General features: G+C 33.7%; 1 protein-coding gene across 1 annotated transcript in view; it reads left to right on the top strand.

Annotated features, from left to right (window-relative positions):
• The window catches only part of HTR2C (5-hydroxytryptamine receptor 2C), a 150,352-nt gene that overhangs the window by 76,371 nt on the left and 52,333 nt on the right, over positions 1 to 21,648 (top strand). The window contains exon 3 of the mRNA XM_008709285.2: positions 11,759 to 11,959. Coding sequence (XP_008707507.1) covers positions 11,759 to 11,959 — 201 coding nt within the window. The remainder of the gene's footprint in view (positions 1 to 11,758; positions 11,960 to 21,648) is intronic.

The following is a 21,648-nucleotide window of genomic DNA, read 5'->3' as shown; positions in this document are numbered from 1 at the left end:
GGGGGGGGGGCGCCTGGGCGGCTCAGTTGGTGAAGCGTCTGCCTTTGGCTGAGGTCATGATCCCAGGGTCCTGGGATCGAGTCGGGCTCCCTGCTCAGTGGAGAGCCTGCTTCTTGGGCTCTCTGTCAAATAAATAAATAAAATTTTAAAAAATAGACTGGGAAAGTGGTAAAAGGAAAACTTGACTCATTCCCAGCCATGGTTTCTAACTTATTAGGAGGACAAAAGAAGTTGGAGTATGAGAAAAACTGCATTAACTTAAAAAAATTGGCAGTACAGAAAGTATAGGGTACCGTACAGTTGGAATTATTGCCAAATAATGTAGCAATAAGCCTTTCTTAAAGCACAACCTTTCTGGAAATTCAAGCGCCCCGTGGTTTTTGTGGCTATTCTTTTAATTTGCCAAAAATTAAGAACTGCTCTCCCTCAATAATCAACTTCCTACTGCTCAATTCAGTAGTCCCCCTCACCTGTGGTTTTGGCTTTCAGAAGTTTCAGTTATGCAGGCCGGAAGCAGATGCTCCTCCTTCTGATGCAGGGTCAGAAGGTCACTAGGAGCCTAATGCTGTGTCACCATGCTAGGCCATTGCCCTCACTTCATCTCCTCGCCCAGGCATTTTGTCAGCTCACGTCATCACAAGAAGGGTGCATGCGGCACAATAAGACATTTTGAGAGAGACCACATTCACAAAACTTGTATTCTGGTATATTGTTACATTGTTCTTTTTTGTTATTAGTTATGGGTGTTAATCTCTTATAATGCCTAATTTATAGATTAAACTTTACGACAAGTATGTAAGTACAGGAAAAAACATAGTATATATAGGGTTCAGTATATCCACAGTTTCGGGCATTGGCTGGTGGTCTTGGAACGTATCCCGCATGGGTAAGTGGTGGCCGCTGTGTAAAATTCTTCCTCCCAGCTCTCTAACTCCCTCATTCACAAATATCCTGTTCTGAGACATCATTCTGATCTCCTTGATGTGTTCCCCAAATCACTTGCTTCTTCCAGACTTCACTTTCTTCCCTCCCCAGCCTTCTCTGAGAGCCTTATCTCAAACCTGGGGAGAGTTAAGTTTATCACACTCAGTATTTCCAGAACACCATGTGCACTACCTGTCATAGCACTTAACTCATTGTACTAAAATTTTTGTTTACATGTTAGTTTCTTCGTTATGCAGTAAACTCCTAGTTACTAGTATAGAAAATTTTTAAATGAAATACAGTACACATTGAATAAGCAGGATGGAATCATGGCTTTTCATTAATATTTTTTTCTTTTTTTTTTCATATGTACATCAATTCCAAATTATCAACTGCATCACTTGGAGTGTGAATACCACCAAACCTCAGGGTTTTTAGTTTTAATCTGTAACCACTTTATAATGTTATTTTGAGGCATCAATGATACCATCCATGTAAAAGTTTCTTAGAAAAAATATACTTAACTAATGCTAGTTTCTTTTTATCTAGTGAATGTAAAGATTTTCATTATACTATAAAATATATAAATATGGTATTACAGTAATACACTATAATTCATCCTGGGAGAGCCTGAAAATCATTTAATAAATTTCAATGCATACTCCTAATAAACACTTTCCAAAGATAGTAATAGAAAAACCATTTTTAATAGATTCTAAGCCAACAGCCAGTATAATAATAATGTGCGGTTGTAGGAGTAAACAGATAGAAACAAAAGGAAAAAAAAGTATAGCAATGGGTCATACTATTTATGATAAATGAGTCATCGAAGTCAATGCTAAAAGAAAACATGTTAAATTTGAGATAGTCAACTCTCTTCACACTCAAAAAGTAATTCTGGGAAGATTAAAAAGTTGAGTCTTTAAAACTTATCCAAAGAAAAACAAGAAGAAAGTGAATAGGATATTTACTTAACTCTTAGCTTATTTACCTAACATCTGAGATGAGCGAGCCATAGATGATGACACAAACGAGAAGCCTGACAGATTTGGCTACATATAAATACAAAACTTGACTATGGCAATACTTTTAAATAATGTAAAATAAACTGGAATAAAATAATTGCAGCAAGATCCAAACATAAAAGTTTAAAAGATAAAGAAATTAGTGGCATAAAATATTTGAGACGATTATTAATGTTAAAATACTTCATTATAAAACATCGTAAAATAGCCCTATAGGTTTACTTAGAGCAGTGTATATAAGGCACCCCTTGATATTGGGAACTAGATACGGACATGACATTTCCATGTTCTCATTCATACTACTATTCAAAATGCTCATTTCCATTCTTTATATTAATAATATGGTCTCAGCGTGAAAGATATCCTACAATTCCTAAACTCTCTGATATTATAAAATTTGAAGATGTATTTCTTTACACAAAAATTGCATTGTGGACATCAGCAAAAATGGCGGACTAGGGACTTCCAAAATCTTCTCTTTGTTAAGAGTGACAGGAAAAATTACAAAAATTGTCAGAATCAACTAATTCAGAACTGAAGGCTTATGGCAATTGGGGAGTGTTTATTCAAGAAAAATGACTGAATCTTGGTAAGAACAGCAATCTCCGTGGCATTTGAACTTGCCCCAGTCTCATTTCCCTCTCAGGCCTCAGGGTAAGCTTAGAAACCAACAGCCTGCAATCAGGGTGCAAATCAGCTGCCTAACAGGTGCGAGAGGGGAGCAGAGCAGGGTTAGAGCTCCTTCAGACCCTCATTTCCAGAGTCATCATGATTGGAATTATCTGGCAGTTCCCTAGGAGAATTAATACCAATCCTTCCAAAAGTCCTGCAAAAATAGAAGAGAGGGGAATTCTGATATTATCTTGATGCTAAAGCCAGACAAAGGCATCACAAGAAAAATTAAAAAACTATAGATCAATATCTCTTATTAATATAGATGCAAATACTAGTAAATCGATTCTAGCAACCTATAAAAAGGGCTGAACACCAAGAAAATGGAAATTATCCCAGAAAAGCAAAGTTGGTCAACACATGAAACTCAATCAATATAATACCCCTTATTAATAGAATAAAGGAGAAAAACTACCTGATTACCTCAATAGACACAAATACGCATTTGACAAAATCCAAACCCCTTTTGTGATTAAAAAACAAACAAACAAACCCAAAACCCAAACTAAAATAGAAAGTAACTTCCTCAACCTAATTGAGAACTTTGTGGAAAGAGAAGCTTCGTGTGAATGAAAGGACACACACATATATGAGTTTGTTGTGTTTATTTGATTCCTATTGAAATTAAACTTCAGGGCACCTGGGTGGCTCAGTCGGTTAAGTGTCTGCCTCCAGCTCAGGTCATGATCCCAGAGTCGCAAGATCAAGTCCCGCGTCAGGCTCCCAGCTCAACGGGGAGTCAGCCTCTCCCTCTACCTCTACCTCCTGCTTGTGATCTCTCTCACGCTCTCTCTCTCTCTCTCTCAAATAAATAAATTAAATCTTAAAAAAAAAGAAGTTAAACTTCAAATGTTCAAATTTAGCATGAAATTTTCTTAGTGGCTTGGGTGAAATGCTATTTAAATTCCTTTCTCTTTTGAATAATAATGTTCTCTAAGAAATCTAATGACTAGAGGGTAGAGCCATGCAGCACAAATCCTCATTAAGGTATACTTGGTTAAACAAAGACCACCAGGAAATATTCATGATTTCTTCCATGTCTTTCTCTCTTTCCCATTACCCAAGATCCATATAATTGTTGAGTCTTCCACTGAAGAAAATATCACCAGATTTTTCTTTCTTTCTTTTTTTTTTTTTTTTACCACATACCAGTAGAAGACTTAAAGTTACCTTGAAAGGAACTCAACTGTAAATTATATGGAAAACTCCAGGGTATATGGACGGTGGGACTATCTCAGGGGGACAAATCCAGGGTGTTTTTCAAAAGATATTCCATATCATATCAAACCTTTCAGGTGTCAGGAGAATTTTCACTTTTTATTTAAGTCAATGGAAAATTTTATTGTTTGAACATGGAGCTTAAGTTTGAATAAGAGGTGGGTTATTAGTTACCGGGCTTCTAGATCATTTAGGCTATTAATAATCACAACCAGTTCATCAGGAACAGAAGATCAGGTTGGAAGAGGCCTGCAAGTCCACACAGAGAAGCATCAATCAACAGCAAGCCCCTCGGCAGAAACCGGAACTTCGTGGTGCAGCAGTTAACCTTCACATGGGCAGGGAGGTTGAACATCCTGCATAGTGCTGCCAGGAAATCCCTATTTTATAGTAAGGGGGCTGGCTGGTTGCATATGTAGGATGTCCCATCTCCCCGCCCACCTCATCGAGACACATACCAGAAACATCACCGCCTCACTGAAGAACTATAAAGTCTGCGTGTCAAGGAAATACAGATGCCGCGCTGTATGACTAAAAAGGCACTCTGACTTAATGTGTTTAATAAAGGATAGGGCACTGGGTGTCATCACCTTGGCTCCTAAGTGGCTCTGTAAGTTCAGGGTCAAGGTCAAATTGATCTGTAAGATCAAGGTCGAGTTAACAGTAAATTTTAAAAATGCCTCAATACCAGAAGCAAAAGATTTTGGAGCAGTAGTACAGAGAAGATCCAATAATTCTAAATCAAGTTCAAGTGGGTGGAAACAGAGTCTAATTATCAGAGAAAAATCAAGTTACAAGGAGGTGGGTAGGATTCTAAGGGAGAAAGTTAGTGGCATGTTCCCAAAAGCATTTATAAGATATAATTGATGTCAGATGCAGTATCCAGTCATATGCAGGGAACTCTGTCAAAGGCAAAGTGATAGGAAGTATCAAGAGCCAAGCTGAGTTTTCAAGAATACAGGGGCATGAATAAAATGGTAAAGAAAAATCCAGCCAGTCCTATGGGCTGAACTCTTCTGCTTCGGAATTCTAGGAGGACATAATCTCAGAATAAAAATCAGTCATTTAAATCGAATAAATACAGGTTTATTTTTAAAATATACTGTTATACTTAATTTCCCAATTTTCACTGTAGATTGCTGAAAATTTCACTATGCACCTACCTGTATATGGGAAACATCTATAGGAGACTTTGCTGGGAGACAAGTAGTTCTGTCAATAGTACCAACTTGAGTGACAGCCTGGGATGCCATCTCAAAAGACCCTGGAGTCCCAAAAAGGGTTTATTTGCTATGCAGTCAAATCTAGGTTAAGTTTCCAGTCAACCATCCCTGGCTTTGGCACTCTTTAGTCAGTGGCAAGTGGGCCAATCTTAGCCCAAGGAAAAGGCTAACTCTGGGTTGAAGATTCACAACATTTGTATCCTTTTTTTCCCTCAGCAGCACAGACTCCACTGGAATCCTGAATTCAGTGCATGGTTCAGAAATTTGTGGTTTTATGTCTAAGGACCCAAATGTCCATGCAAATTTATGGACAAACTATTGTTTATAAAATTCCCTTATAATTGTCTGCGGAGTCTGTAGAGATATTCCCTCTTTCATCACTAATATTGGTAATTTGTGTCTTCTACTTTTATTTCTCCCTCAATCTGCCTATGAGTTTATCGATGTTATTGATCTTTTCAAAAAACCATTTCATTTCATTGAACTTTTTTTCTATTATTGTCCTACCTTAGTTTCAATGATTTCTGCTTTTAAATTTAGATCACTGTTTTGAGATTTTCTTTTTTTCTAAAATAAACCATTAATGTTAGAAATTTCCCTCTGAGCACTGCTTTAGCCCCATCCCACAAATTTTGATACGTTTTCATTTTTATTTAGTTCAAATTATTTCTTAATTGAATTTGAGTCTTTTTTGAAACATTAATTATGTAGAACTGTGTTGTTTAATTTCCAAATACTTGGACTTTTTCAGGATAACTTTTGTTACTAGTTTTATGTTAATTCTGTTAAGGTCAGAGAATAGACATTGCATTATATCAGTCATTTGACTTTCTTAAGAATTAGTTTATGACCCAGCATATGGTCCTTTCAATTTTTTATGGGTTCTTGAAAAGCATGTGTATTCTTCTATTGTTGGATAGAGTGTTTTATAAATGTCAATTTAGTCAAGTTCATTGTTAGTGCTATTCAGTTTTTTTTTATCACTGGCAATTTTCTGCCTACTTTTGTCAATTACCGAGGAAAGGATGTTGAAGTCTCAAAGTATAATTGTGATTGTACTTTTGATTTCTTCTATTTTTCTTTTTCTTTTTTTTTTTTTTTTTAGAATTTATTTATTTATTTGACAGAGAGAGAGACAGCCAGCGAGAGAGGGAACACAAGCAGGGGGAGTGGGAGAGGAAGAAGCAGGCTCATAGCGGAGGAGCCTGATATGGGGCTCGATCCCATAACTCCGGGATCACGCCCTGAGCTGAAGGCAGACGCTTAACCGCTGTGCCACCCAGGCGCCCCCTGATTTCTTCTATTTTTCTATCATTTTTTTTGCTTCATGAAATTTGAAGTTCTGTTATTAGGTACATAAATGTTTAGGATTGTTATATACCCTTAATAAGTTGACAACTTTATCATTGTAACATGGTCTCTGTTATTTCTAGTAATATTATTTGATCTGAAATTTACTTTGATATTAATATAACAACTCCAGTAGTCCTTTGATTACTGTTTGCATTGTGTGTTCTTCTCTGTCCTTTTACTGTATATTTATCTATATCATCTTTTTTTTAAAAGATTTTATTTATTTATTTGACAGAGAGAGAGACAGCCAATGAGAGAGGGAACACAAGCAGGGGGAGTGGGAGAGGGAGAAGCAGGCTCCCAGTGGAGAAGCCTGATGTGGGGCTCGATCCCAGAACACCAGGATCACGCCCTGAGCCAAAGGCAGATGCTTAACGACTGCGCCACCCAGGTGCCCCTATTTATCTATATCATCTTATTCAAACTTGTGGGGTTCCAGCATGGCTGTCTCTTTAAATTGATACAATTTACACTTTATATCATTTCCACTTAGTGCAAGTATTTTATAGTTTAGAATTATGTTTACTATTATATTATTTTCTATTTATCCCTTTTATTCCTTTCTTATTTCTGAATTACTTAGGGGTTTATGCATTTTATTTTAGTATTCCATTTTTATTGATCTATTAGATTTTTTACTATATTTCTTTGTACAGTTTTTTTTAGTGATTGTTCTCTAGATTAAAATATACATACCTGAAGTTTCACAATTTCCCTACAGTTACTATTTTATCACTTCAAGTGACTATAAAAATCTTATAACCATATAGATTCCCTTCCTCCTTTTTGTTTTAATTGTAATATGGGATACATCTATATACATGGAGAACCTTCTCAGGCAATGTTATAATTTTTAATAGTCACATGTATTTTAAAGACCCAAGATAAGAAAAATAATCTATTATATTTCCCAAATTATTTACCAATCTGTTGTTCATTCATTCATTCGTGAAGTTTACAAGTTTTCTTGTAGTATAATTTCTTTCTTTCTGAAGAACATCTTTTAGCATTTTTTAGAGCAAGTCTCCTGTCAATCAGTTCATTGTTTCCCCTCAAATGAAAATTTCTTTATTTCACATTTTTTTGAAGATATTTTCATTGGATATAGAATTCGGGATTATGATTATACTGCCTTCTGGCCTCCATGATTTCTGATGAAAGATCTGAAGTTGTTCAAGCCATTGCTTCCTATACCTAAAGAGTCATTTTTCTCAGCTGCTTCAAGATGTTTTCCTTTATCTTTTGTTTTCACCAGATTATGATGTATCTAGGCATGATTATCTTTGAATTTAGCCATTTGGATTTTGCAGAACTTCTTAAATCAGTAAATTTGTTTTTCATCAAATATGGGATGTTTTAAACCATTATTTCTTCAAATATTTTTTCTGTATCAATTTTTTCCCCTCAGATTCCAGTGGCACAAATGTTACAAATCTACATATTGTTCCATAGGTCCCTAAATTTATTTTCAATTTTTTTCTCACTGTTCTTCGGTTTGGATAATTTTTATTAATCTGTATTCAGTTTTAATGGTTCTTCATCTGTCATCTCCATTCTTTTATTAAGACCATACAGTGATTTTCTTCTTTCAGATATTATATATTTTTTCAACTCTAAATTCTCCATTTGGTTCTTTTTATAAGTTCTACTTCTTATTTGAGATGTCCTCTTTCTGTTTCAAGAGCTTTCGCCTTTTCTTCATTGAGCATGATTATGGTAGCTGCTTTGAAGACTGTAAATTTTTGTCCTGTCCAATTTCTGAATTTAATGTAATTGAAATGTGTTTATTGCATTATTGTTCATAATTTTTGTTATTGGTTTTTGGTAAATTATAAAATTTAAGAGGATTCCTTTCATCACTATATAATTAAAATTGTAATTAGGAATAACTTCAGTATTTTATCAAACCATTCTTCAATATCTATTAAAAGATCATAAAATGTCTTTACAAATGTTAATATAAGGTATTATATTGGCAGATTTTTATGATATTGAATTACCACTGCATTCCTGAAATAGTTTTTGTTTTTACATGGTGTATTATTCCTTCGACACTTTGCTGAATTCTATTTGTTAATATTTTGTTTGTAACTTTGAATCTATATCAATGAATGTAATTTGTCTCTAGTCTCATTTTTTCAGTGTTTTATAGGTTTTGATATTGGTACTATATTGTTTTATGAAATGAATTATGGGAACTTTTAAACTTTTCTATAGTCCTTCATCTTTTCATACATGTTAACTTAATGAGATTACTTACCTTCTTATTTCTTTTCTAGCTTTGGGATTATTCCTTTTTTTATTTACTATCTTATATAAAAGGTAAATACCTAAAGTAATACTTATAAATTTATATTAATGGCCACACAATGTGTAAAGTTGTAATTTGTGACAATAACAAAGACAGAAAGAGATGTAACAGACCAAAAATTTGTATACTACTGAAACAAAATTAGTATTAATTAAAATTTGGTTGTTGTAAAGTTAAGGTTACCATTTTAATTTCCAAGTTAAGAAAAAAACTAAAATAATATACAGAAAAAGAAGCAAGAAAAAAATCAAAAGTTACCCTATGAAAATCAATTAATCACAAATAAAGTGAATAACAAAAATATTTATGAGGAAATGGTATGTATCATATAAAAACAAATAACAAATGGTAGGAATAAATCCTTCTGTAGCTGTAATTATTTTCAATGTACATGGACTAAACTGTCCAGTTATAAGGCAAAGACTAGCAGAATTGTTAAAAATACATGATGCCAGAATGGATTAAAAAAGAACCTTCCTGTATATGCTGTCAATAAGAGGTTCATTTTAGATTCAAAGTCACAAATAGGTTAAAGTAAAAGTATGGAAAAGATATTCCATGCAAATAGTAACCAATAAAAGCTGAGGTGGCTGTATTAGGATCAGAAAAATAGAACCCAAGGCAAAAATTGTTATGAGAGACAAAAAAGGACAATATATATTGATAAAAGCGTCAAAGCATCAAGAAGATATAATAATTTCAGGGGCACCTGGGTGGCACAGTGGTTAAGCGTCTGCCTTCGGCTCAGGGCGTGATCCCGGCGTTATGGGATCGAGCCCCACATCAGGCTCCTCCGCTATGAGCCTGCTTCTTCCTCTCCCACTCCCCCTGCTTGTGTTCCCTCTCTTGCTGGCTGTCTCTATCTCTGTCAAAATAAATAAATAAAATCTTTAAAAAAAAAGAAGATATAATAATTTCAAATATATATGCATCCAATAACAAAGAGGAAGTGAAACTGACAAAAATGAAGGGAGGAAAAGATCTAAAATAATATTTGGAGACATGAATATACCATTTTCAATAATGAATAAAACAACTAACAGGATGGATAAATAGGAAAATAGAAGACTTGAACAATACTATGAATCAACCAATCCCATCAAACGTGTATAGAACACCCTATCCAACAACAGCAGAAAAAACATTTTTCTTAAGTGCATATGCAACATTCTCTGGGATAGATCATATTCAAAACAAGCATTAAAATTTTTAAATATCAGTATTCAAAGGATCTTCTCCAAACTGAAATGAAACTAGCAATCAATAACAAAAGAAAACTGATAAATTCATAAATATGTGGAAATTAAACACCACAGTCACTATTAAACAACCAATAGATCAAAGAAGAAATTACAAATGAAATTAGAAAATATTTTGAGAAGAATGAAATGAAACTTATCAAAACTTACAGGGTACAGCAAATGCAGTGCTCTGACAGAAATTTATAGCTGTAAATGCCTACATTTAAAAAGAAGAAAGATCCCAAATCAATCACCTGACTCTAGATCTTAAGGAACTAGAACAAACTTAACCCAAACTATCAAAAGAAAGAAAATGGTAAAGATTAAAATGGAGATAAACAAAATAGAGAATAGAAGAAAAGAAAAACAAGAAAGTCCAGACCACATGGCCTCACTGACAAATTTTGCCAAACATTTAAAGAATGAACACCAATTCTAATCAAACTCCTACAACATAGAAGAAGCAGGAACACTTTGTAACTCATTCGATGAGACCAGCATTATCCAAATACTAAAGCCAGATAATGACATTACAAGAAAAGACAGGTATAAACCAATATTACTTATAAATATAGATGCAAAAATCCTCAACAAAATACTAGCAAACTAAATATAACATCATAGTATACACCATGACCAAGTGAGATTTATCACAGGAATGCAAAGATGGCTTAACATGTAAAAATCAACCAGTGTAATGCATCTCATTAATAGAATTAAGGTAAGAAAATCACAAGATCATCTCAACTGATACAAAAAAAGCATTTGACGAAATTCATTACTCTTCTATGATAAAAACACTCAACAGACTAGAAATAGAAGGGAACTTCCTCAACATGATAAAAAGCATTTATGAAAAACCCACAGCCAACATCCTACTTAATTGTGAAAGAATGAAAGATTTTCTTTTCAGATTCGGAATAACAAGATGGCTGTGTTTACTACTTCCAGTCAACATTGTGCTAGAAATTGTATATAGAGCACTTAAGCAAGAAAGAAAATAAAAAGCAAAAGAAAATCGGAAAAGAAAAAGTAAAATTATCTCTATTCAAAGATGGCATGATGTTGTAAGCAGAAAATCCTAAGGAACCCTACACACAAAAATAGATCTAGTAAATGAATTCGGCAAAGTTGCAAGATACAAGATTAACACATGAAAAGCAGTTATAGTTCTACATACTAGCAATGTACCGTCCATAAAGGAAATTTAAAAAAGGATTCTATTTACAAGAACATTAAAAAAAAATCTCAATAAAAGCATTAGCCATAAAAAAGAATAAAGTACTAATACATGCTACAAAACGGATAAACCTTGAGAACGGTGTTATTGAAAGAAGCCAGGCACCTATTTATGATTCCTTTTGTATGAAATATCTTGACTAGTTAAATCTATAGAGACAAAAAACAGATTAGAAATTTTCAGGGGCTGGGGGAGGGGAGATAGGGAGTGACTGCTTAATGAATAGTGGTTTCCTTTTGGAAAGATGAAATGTTTTGAAACTAGAAAGAAGTGATGGTTGCATAATATTGTAAATGTACTAAATGCCACAGGACTGTACACTTTTAAATGATTAATTTTATGTTATGTAAATTTTATCTCAGTAAGAAATAATGCATGTAACACTGAAGGCATTATCATCATTATCATTACTATGGAAAATAATGTTTCCCAAATTTCACTTTCTTTAAAAAACTTAGATTATGAGAGGAAAAAAATAAGTAGACTAAAGTGTAAAGCTAGATGGTTTAATTTGGGTAATATGTTCTTGTCTTCTCTCTTTTCTCTTTCAGATTATGTCTGGCCACTACCTAGATATTTGTGCCCCGTCTGGATTTCTTTGGATGTTTTATTTTCTACAGCGTCCATCATGCACCTCTGCGCTATCTCGCTGGATCGGTATGTAGCAATACGTAATCCTATTGAGCATAGCCGTTTCAATTCGCGGACTAAGGCCATCATGAAGATTGCTATTGTTTGGGCAATTTCGATAGGTAAATAACTTTCTTGGCCATTAGAATTGCAGCGGCTATGCTCAATACTTTCGGATTATGTACTGTGAACAACGTACAGACGTCGACTGGTAACATTTGCGTTTAATCGGGATTCTATTTAAGAATTATTCTTAACCTATGTATCTGATATTTAGGTTAACAATAATGAAAGAAATGTAATGCATATTAATATGTAAATGTAAAGTTTCTATTTATGCTGCTAAATTATTTTATGCGTTAATATGCCAATGAATTCTGCAACACAGATAATTTTTGAGATATTTAAAACGATTTGAAGACAAAGATATATGATAGTCTAAATTTTTTAAATATAGCCTTAAAATCTTCCAAAAGATAGATCTATCACAAAATACTAATCTTAATATTTTTATTTTGCTTCCACATCTTCTTGAGTGGAAAAATGAGTAGTGTCACATGAATCTTCATGAAGTAAACGTGTCTAAATTTGTACTGTTAATTGACCTAAAATATACTATTTTGCCTCTATTTTTAAATATCTTCTTAGATTCTGCTTATACAAAAAGAGAAAAATACCATTTTTTAAAGATTTGGGGGAGGTTGAAAGGAGATAAATGATCATCTTATTGCTTATGATTGAGATATTCACAAATGCCTTTAAAACGCTAATATTCAAGTTGCAAAACTTAACCAACTGGACTGTAAGGCTTTTACAATCTTTTTTTTCCCTTTTCCTTCCTCCTCTTCCAGTTGGAACTTACATTTGGTGTCTCATTAAGTAATTCCTCTTCAGAGTTATGTTTCTATAAAAGGTTCTGGTAAAGTTTAGAACAAGATCAAGTCATCTATACCATCTTCACTGATACCGTCTAAAGATTTTGACTCTGGGTTTATTGATAAAATAAATTTAGTTTTAAGATTGTTCTATCGTAGGTGAACACACACAAACAACACATACTTCTGGATAAAAAGCAATAAAACTTCTCCCAGAAAAAAAGTGAATCTATTTACACAACTGGACCTACATATTCGAGGGCTCACAGATTTTACTTTCTCCACTCCGAAGAGCTCATCTAAAAAGATGCCAGTTTTTACGGTGCTTACAAAAGAAATATACAGCTGAATTAAATTAGAGTATTAGGGGCATCAGCCTCTAATAATGACAGATGGCCACTCCACAATGATGTTTGTGTTAAAGACAAAAAAAAAAGGTTGTAAAAAATACTATTAGCATTGAGAAGCTAATAAGATAGTGAAAGATCCAGAAAAAGACAGAAATCCAGGAAGAATGACTATGACTTTTGGGTCACTTTTGCCAAGGATGCATTTGCAAACCTGAGGATGCAACTGAATGTTGAGAAGCTCATTTCACATTCTCACAAGCAAAGAAGGACTAAAGCAGGAATACAGAGCATGACAAGGGTGGACCAACTTGAGCTTATTTTTTTGATGCCAAAGGCCTATACACTAGAAATAAGCATGACTAGACTTAAACTACTCTTGACATGGAATTCAGGCCAGGATTAAGTTATGTGTGTAACCAATAAAAATCTGAAGCCTGAATATTGGATTAAGGTGATTTCATATTTTTCAAGTTTCTGTTTTCTCTGATATAAGCAAAAAAATCACTGTACACTTCAAATTATTTCTCTTAATAATTTTCAATTCCAGTAGCTAGAGTACAATGATAAACAGACACGTGAAAAGACAAAACAACATGAATCAGATATAACATAATAAAAGATAATACAAACTCACTGACACTCAAGGTAGTGGAATTACCAGACATAGACTTTAAAGAACTATTTGAATTCTGCATATGAAAATTATAAGCTGAATTTAAATATTTCAGCAAGAAGCTACAAACTACAAACAGGGACATTTAAGATTTGAGAAGCAGCTGAAAAATCTGGAGCTTAGGCATAACACAAAAACCCAAGACCTCAAAGACAGTTTAGACATAACCAAAAAGAGCATTATTGGAGGTCGATTAGAAGAAACAGCAATGAATGAGGCAAGGAGGATTGAAAGGATACAAAAGACAGAAGAAAGAGTAAGAACAGACATACAACCTGGGTGGTGCAGTCGGTTAAGCGTCCAACTCTTGGTTTCAGCTCAGGTTGTGATCTCAGATCATGAGATGAAGCCCCGCATTAGGCTCCACTCTCAGCAGGGAGTCTGCTTAAGTTTCTCTCTCCCTCTCCCTCTGCCCTTCCCCCCATGGCGTGTGCTCTCAATCTCTCCAAAATAAATAGATAAATCTTAAAAACTAAATAAACCGAGAAGACTTTTACAAGGTGAGAAAAGAATGGCAAAAAAGCAGTATTTGAAGAAATAATGGCTTTGGGAATTGAAGAAAGACACTGATTCTCACATTGAAAGAGCTCAACAAACTTCAAGCAGAATGAATAAGAAGAAATCAACATTTGGGCCCCTTATAACAACATTACAGAAAAAAAGAAAAAAATCGATTTTAAAGAGAAAAAATAAAGAGATCATCTTCAATAGAATTATGATAAGATGGATGAATGTCTTCTCAACAGCAGCAATGAAAACTAGTTATTGAAATGACAGTGTCGATGTGCTGATAAAAAGTGAATGCTAAATTAAAACCATATACTCAGCAAAATTATACCTCAGGAATTGAAGTGAAATGAAGACTTTCTCTGGCAAGCAAAAGTCAGGAGAACAAGATAAAATCATACTCTTACTTTGAGAAATCCTAAAGGATGTTCTTAAAACAAAGGAAAATGGTCACAGATGGAAGATTGGAGGTGCAAGAAACAAGAACAATGAAAATGATACCTGTTGAATTATTGTGTTGTACACCTGAAACAAACGTAACATTGTGTGTCAACTATACTCAATTAAAAAAATAAATAGCTGAAAGAAAAGAAATGGTAAATGTGTGGTTAAATGTGAATAAACATTGACTGTATAAAACAAAAATAATTATGTCTTCTGAAGCTCAGAATATATATGGAACTAAAATTCACAGAACAATAGCATATAAGTAAACAGGTTGAAAGTAAGCTTTTTTCATTGTCCAAGAGAAAGATAAAAATGATATTTAATATTAAGCTTTGATGCATAAGGTATAACTTGTACATTCAAAGGCAATCACTAATAGAAAAGGAATGTTTAACTTCCAAATTTAGAGGAATATTATAGAATAACAAAGCAAATCCAATAGGGGGCAATAAAAGAAAACACAGTTCAGGTGGAGAAATATAAAAACGTACTAAGATGGCAGAATTGAAACCAAATGTATCACTAATTATACTAATTGTAAATGGAATTCAATGTTCTAAGATTGTCAGACAGGATTTGAAAAAATAATCCAACTATGTGTTTATGAGAGGCATATATAAATCACAAGGAAAGTGAAGTGAGAAATAAAAATAGGCATGCCACACAAACAGTAACTGACAGAAAAGTTGTGTAACTATATTAATAATCTGACGGAATAGACTTTTCAGCAAAAAAATATTTTAAAGAAAGTTTATTTCATAATGATAAAAGATTTAATTCATCTGAAAGACATAACATAATGAACTTGTATGTTTATAATAATATAGCTTCAACATTACTAAATCAAAAATGGACAGAACAATGACAACAGACAAATCTACAATCACGGCGTGAAATTTTAACACACCTTTTTCAATAATTGCATGAGAACAATGAACATAGCACAACTCATTAACAAGTGAAAAATATATATTCCCATCAATTGAACAAGAAATATTTATCAAAATTGACCATATATTTGGCTATAAATCAATTCTCAATAAATTTCAAAGTGTTGGAATCATAAAGTGCATATTCTTTGGCTGAAATTCAAATGAGATAGAAATGTTTATCAAAAGATAACTAGAAAATCTGCATGTATTTGGAAATTAAGAAATTACTTTCCAACAAACTGTGACCCAGTAGATTAAAAATCCATTGATAATTCTTCCCTAAATCATTTATTATTATGTGATTATAGAATGATAATTTTTCTTACTTTATCATTCTTTCTTCCTTTCTTAGCATTATACTGTAAGGAAGAGTTTTCCCTCCCACCCTTTGTCATTTATTTATTCATATTGGTAAAAACTTTTGAATTCTTTTGTAATCAATATAACTTAAGTCATTGCTGTACTTAATTATTTTGATGCTCAAATCATCCTAGATTATTTCACGAGAACTCCTTTTAATATGTAAACAGTTTTTGAGCACTTACTTTCTGGCAAGAATTATGCCAGATTCACCTTTTACTTTCCATGCTCCAGTTCTGAAATCAGTCCTCTCATGTAAGGAATCTTTGTTCTTTTTAGTGGTCAATTGTTTTATAAAACCAGATATGGAATCTAGTTATGCTCATTACTACTAGGACATTTTTGCTTCTATGCGTTTATGCCTTTAATCACAATCCAGTAACACAGAATTCTTCTGCTACTTTCCTAAGTCCTTATTATTCCTCATTTTTCTCACAGTGAGCAACTTGGTTCCCAAAAAGCGTCAAAATATTTATTTATGTATTATTTATATTTTTAAATCCTACAATACAACAGATTCATTTCAGAATTTCTATCCTCATAACAGTACAATAAATAAAATGCTATTTTTTTAAGATTTTATTTATTTTTTTTTAAAAGATTTTTTATTTATTTATTCGACAGAGATAGAGACAGCCAGCGAGAGAGGGAACACAAGCAGGGGAGAGGAAGAAGCAGGCTCATAGCGGAGGAGCCTGATGTGGGGCTCGATCCCATGACACCGGGATCACGCCCTGAGCCGAAGGCAGACACTTAACCGCTGTGCCACCCAGGCGCCCCTAAAATGCTATTTTAAAACTGTTATTGCAATTATTTTTTTTCTTTTTGTCTTTAGAATGTTTCCCACAAAGGGTGGGAAAGCCAAAGCATTATGTTCAAAATGCTAGGATTAGTTTGAATTTTTTTTCTTCTGTGTGGTTCTGTTACCAAATGTCTAGTTAAAGATTTTTTGGTTTCTGTATACACTCAATATTGATTTACCCCACATTGTCGACTTTATTTTTTAACATGTTAAACCTTAATATCATGTTCCATACCATATGATTTCACTCATATGTGGAATTTAAGAAACAAAACAAGCAAAGGAAGAAAATGAGAGTGAGAGAGAGAGAAAGAGAGTCAAAGCAAGAAACAGAGTTTTAATTATAGAGAACAATCTGATGGTTACCAGAGGGGAGGGGATAGGGAGGATGGGTTGAATAGGTGGTGGAAATTCAGGAATGCATTGTGATGAGCAGAAGGTGACATATGGAAGTGTGGAATCACTATATTGTACACCTGAAACTACATGTATGTTAACTAACTAGAATTAAAATAAAAACAAAAAATATATTATGTTCCAAAAGTCAAAACTACACAAACAGTATACCCAGAGACATGTCAGTCTTTCTTCTATCTCTTGGTTAACCCATTCACTAATTTCTGGAGTACACTGCTAGAGTTTATTTTTGCAACAAAACAAAACAAAACAAAAAAACAAAAACCCCACATATATTGTTTTTCTTTTCTTAGATAAAAAATAAAATACTACATACGTGTTAACATGTTGACATTTTTCACTTGATAGTATGTCCTGGAACCACTCTATATCAACTCACACCAAGATGGTAGATGTAACCCCGAATATCACGAAAATGGCCAAAATACTGCATTTAAAAGCCAAATTTCTTCTATTTTTTACACTCACTAGTACTGCACTGGGTAGATACATCATAATTTATTTAACCAATTTCCTGTGTAGTATGAGCATTTGAAGTTGTTTCTAATATTTTGCAATTACCAATAATTCCACCAAAAAATAATCATTTGCATACCACTCGGCGTACCTCTCACTCTGTATATGTTTCATACTTTTGGAAATTTAATTTCAACAAAAATTCCTCACAGAAATTCTTAATTTATCAAGAAGTAAATGTATACATAACGATTAGTAAGGGGTTGAACCATTTTTCATTCCTACTAGAAATGTACGAGAGCCTGTTTCGAAGTCTTGCTAAAAGGTGCGTCTTCAAACTTCTAAAACTTTGCCAATCCAGTAGGTGAGAAATATCAATTCAGTGTGGTTTCAGTTTGCATCTACTTTGTCATGAAAGAAGCTGAGCTTGGTGTCATACACTTAAGTGCCATTGCTAAATTAGTTTTTTGCAAAGTGTACCCTTTGCTCATTTTTCTATTTTTTAACCCTTTTCTTTCTTAATTTCAATAGCTCTTGATACATCACAGATAATAAACATTTTACATGTTATAAAAGAAAATATTTTTTCTGTGTTTACTATTTGCTATTGCTTTGAGGCTTCTGCCATGCAGAATTATTCCTTTTTGTAGTTCATTTTATCAGTCCGATTCCATTTCTATATTGAGTGATTGTTATAAATTCTTGCCCCACACTCAGGTTAGACCATAAATCACACATATTTACCTCATTTTTCACATTTAGATCTATGATTCATTTAGAGTTTATTTTTGTATGTGGTGAGATATGCATTCAATTTTATCTTCTTCCACATAATCATTCAGTTGCCTCATGCTGTTTATTTAAAAAGTTTATGTAGTCTGTAATTTACAATGCCATCTTTATAGTATATTAAATTTTCTTCCATATCTGAGCCTATTTCTGAAGTTCACATTGTATTCCAATAGTGTGTCCATTCATGTGCCAATTCCCCACTGTTTTAATTATGAAAATTTCATAATAAATTTTGTCATCTGATATGGTTCATTTTCACTCGTAACTCTTATCTCTTAGAGCTGGAATGTTTAATTTTCCGTATGAGCTTTAACATTAACTTTCCTAGTCCCATTTTAAAATCCTGTTTGTATTTTGATAGGGGTCTCTTTAAATTTATAAAATAATCTAGGAAGAAGTTAACTGAATTCTAAAAAAAATACTTTCTCTAATTTACATACTAATTTAAATTATGGCCAGTCTGTCTCTTAGGCTTTACAGCCAAGCTTATCATATGGTAATTTTCATGTCTTCCTTGTTGCCATTTATAAGTCATCTCATAAGAATTAATTTTGTAGCTCTATCAATCCACTGTTCTCTGTAAGTTCATTAGTGACTTCTTAATTGTCTAATTCATCAGTTCTTAAACTTTTTGGTTTCAAGATCTCTTTACACACTTAAACTATTGAAGACCCCAATGAGCTTTGGTTTATGTGAGTTATATCTATCAATACTAATTGTCCTAGAAATTAAAATTGAGAACATTTTATTTATGTATGGATTTATTTAAAAAACAAGAAACATTATATGCTAACATAAATAACATAGCTCTATGAAAAATCACTGCATTTTCCAAAAATAAATGAAGTTAGTAAAGAATGACATTTTCTTAGACTTTTAAAAATCTCTTTATCATCCGGCTTAATAGAAGACAGCAAGTTTCTCATCTCTGCTTCTGCATCTAATCTGTCTCAATGAGTTGCATTGGCTGAATTATGTGAAGAAAATACATATCCTCAGATAGGTAACTTCAATATAGGAAAGTATGTTAATAATGTTTTCAGATAATAGTGGACATTTTCTTTGATACTCACTAAAACTCAGCAAGTTTTTTCGTTTCTTAAATTCAGTTGGAATATGTAATTGGAAACCATATCACTGATTTTTTTTTCATATGCTGTTACATTAAAATCCACTAATCTGTCTTGTGCTTTGATATTTTACCCATGCATTATCTTGTAACATCAAGCATAGGTCATTCAGAAAATATTGGTTCCCTGAGTTATGCAGATCTCCCAAATGTTAATACAATATAAAAAAATCACATGCAATAATAATCCCTACCAATCTTGTCAGAAAAGTCTCCAAATATTGGAGAAGTGTCACACTCCCAGGGGTGTGTACAAGTTTTCCAAAGTTCCAATATTCCCTTGCAAGCTCAAATTTTATCATTAACGGTAAATACCATCTGTCTTTTTCCTTGACCTGACAGGTTCAACACAATCATTTTTAAGAACATAGCTGCCAAATATCCAAGTATGAATAATGCCAGTGTGTCTGGCAGTCATTCTTTCAGAGAAAGCTGTTATTCCATGGGAAAAGAATCTAGTGCATCCTCCAACTCGAACAACTGCATAAGTGCTTTTCCTCAAAGTAACCACCTTATATCAGTATGCGGCAGAAGGGCTCTATGTCTATTTTCATTTCATCACATGGTTTATTAAAAGAGTCAAAATTTAGTAAAATTAATATTTTTTACTGCTTCACTAAGGACATTCTTGGGTAAAACTGGCTTTTTTTCCTTGAAAGTGTGTGGTGGTGAACAAAACAATGATTACCTGTACAATTTGGCGTCACTAGCCTGATTCATGCTAAGGCACCAGCAGTTTTACCCACTATTATTTTGCACTGTCGCTAAAAATGTAAACACAGTAAAAACAGCAAATAACACAGTAAGATTATTATGGAAGTAGTTTTGATTTCACAATACCATTGAAAGAGTCTTAGAGACACCCAGCTATCCATGGGCCACACTTTTTAAGAGCTGTGTTTCCAACTTTAGCTTCCTCTGTGGCATTTGAAACTGTTAACGATGCTTTCCTCATAATTCCCTCTTCCTCTGCAAGCTATGATATCATTTTTCTTTGGTTTTCTTCACTCTTTTTTTTTAAAGATTTTATTTATTCATTTGACAGAGAGAGAGACAGCCAGCGAGAGGTGAAACACAAGCAGGGGGACTGGGAGAGGAAGAAGCAGGCTTCCAGTGGAGGAGCCTGATGTGGGGCTCGATCCCAGGACTCCGGGATCACGCCCTGAGCTGAAGCCAGACGCTTAACGACTGAGCCACCCAGGCGCCCCGGTTTTCTTCACTCTTATCTTTCTGTCTGCTCTTATTTATTCTCTTCCTTTTCTGCTTTACTCTCACTCTTCCCTAAGAGTCTATTCTTTCCAGTTGCTTATAGTTTTCCTGGCTTACTTCATCCACAGAAAAAAACTAAAATCTATCTACTGATGTCTCTCAAGTGAACATTTCTATTTCTATCCAGATTATATCCAGATCTCTAGTTTTGGATGTATAAAGGTATAGAGATGAATGCTGGCGATGTATCTCAAATGCCATCTTGCCAAGTTGGACTCAAAACCTTCCCCTACCTCCAGTTTTTCTTCCTCCCACATTTTAGTTTCTCAAGTGAACATCAATAGCATCTCCCATTTACCCAAAAGGAAACTGAGAATCATTTACAATTCTTCTCTTTCTCCCCATGGCAAATCAATAGCCCACCCTCAGTATTCCGTAGTATTTCTCCTTAATATTTTTCACTTTCGCGTCTCTCCATTTCCTGATTTGCTTTCTTAATTTAAGCCTTTATTGGTTTTTTCATTTAAATTCAAGTTAGTTAACATATAGCATATTATTATTTTCAGGGTAGAATTTAGTGATTCATTAGTTGCATAGAACACCCAGTGCATCAAGTGCCCTCCTTAATGCCCATCAATCAGTTACCCCATCCCCCCACCCATTAAGCCTTTATTGGTGATCATTTATGCATCCATACCTCCTTCTCTCCTACCTCTGTGAAAGGAATGGTTCTCAACATACCCGAGACACATCCTCACTTCCTTAAGTGAGCCACGTTCACCCATGACAATAAGAACAATAGCATTGGATTTTTGTCCTTTGTTTTATTAATATGGCATGTTGTATTGATTTTCATATGCTG

The sequence above is a fragment of the Ursus maritimus genome (genome assembly GCF_017311325.1).
Source record: "Ursus maritimus isolate PB19 chromosome X unlocalized genomic scaffold, ASM1731132v1 scaffold_X1, whole genome shotgun sequence".
In the NCBI taxonomy this organism is placed as follows: Eukaryota; Metazoa; Chordata; class Mammalia; order Carnivora; family Ursidae; genus Ursus; species Ursus maritimus.
The sequence above is the reverse complement of the archived record's forward strand: the minus strand, read 5'-3'. Positions and strand labels throughout refer to the sequence as shown.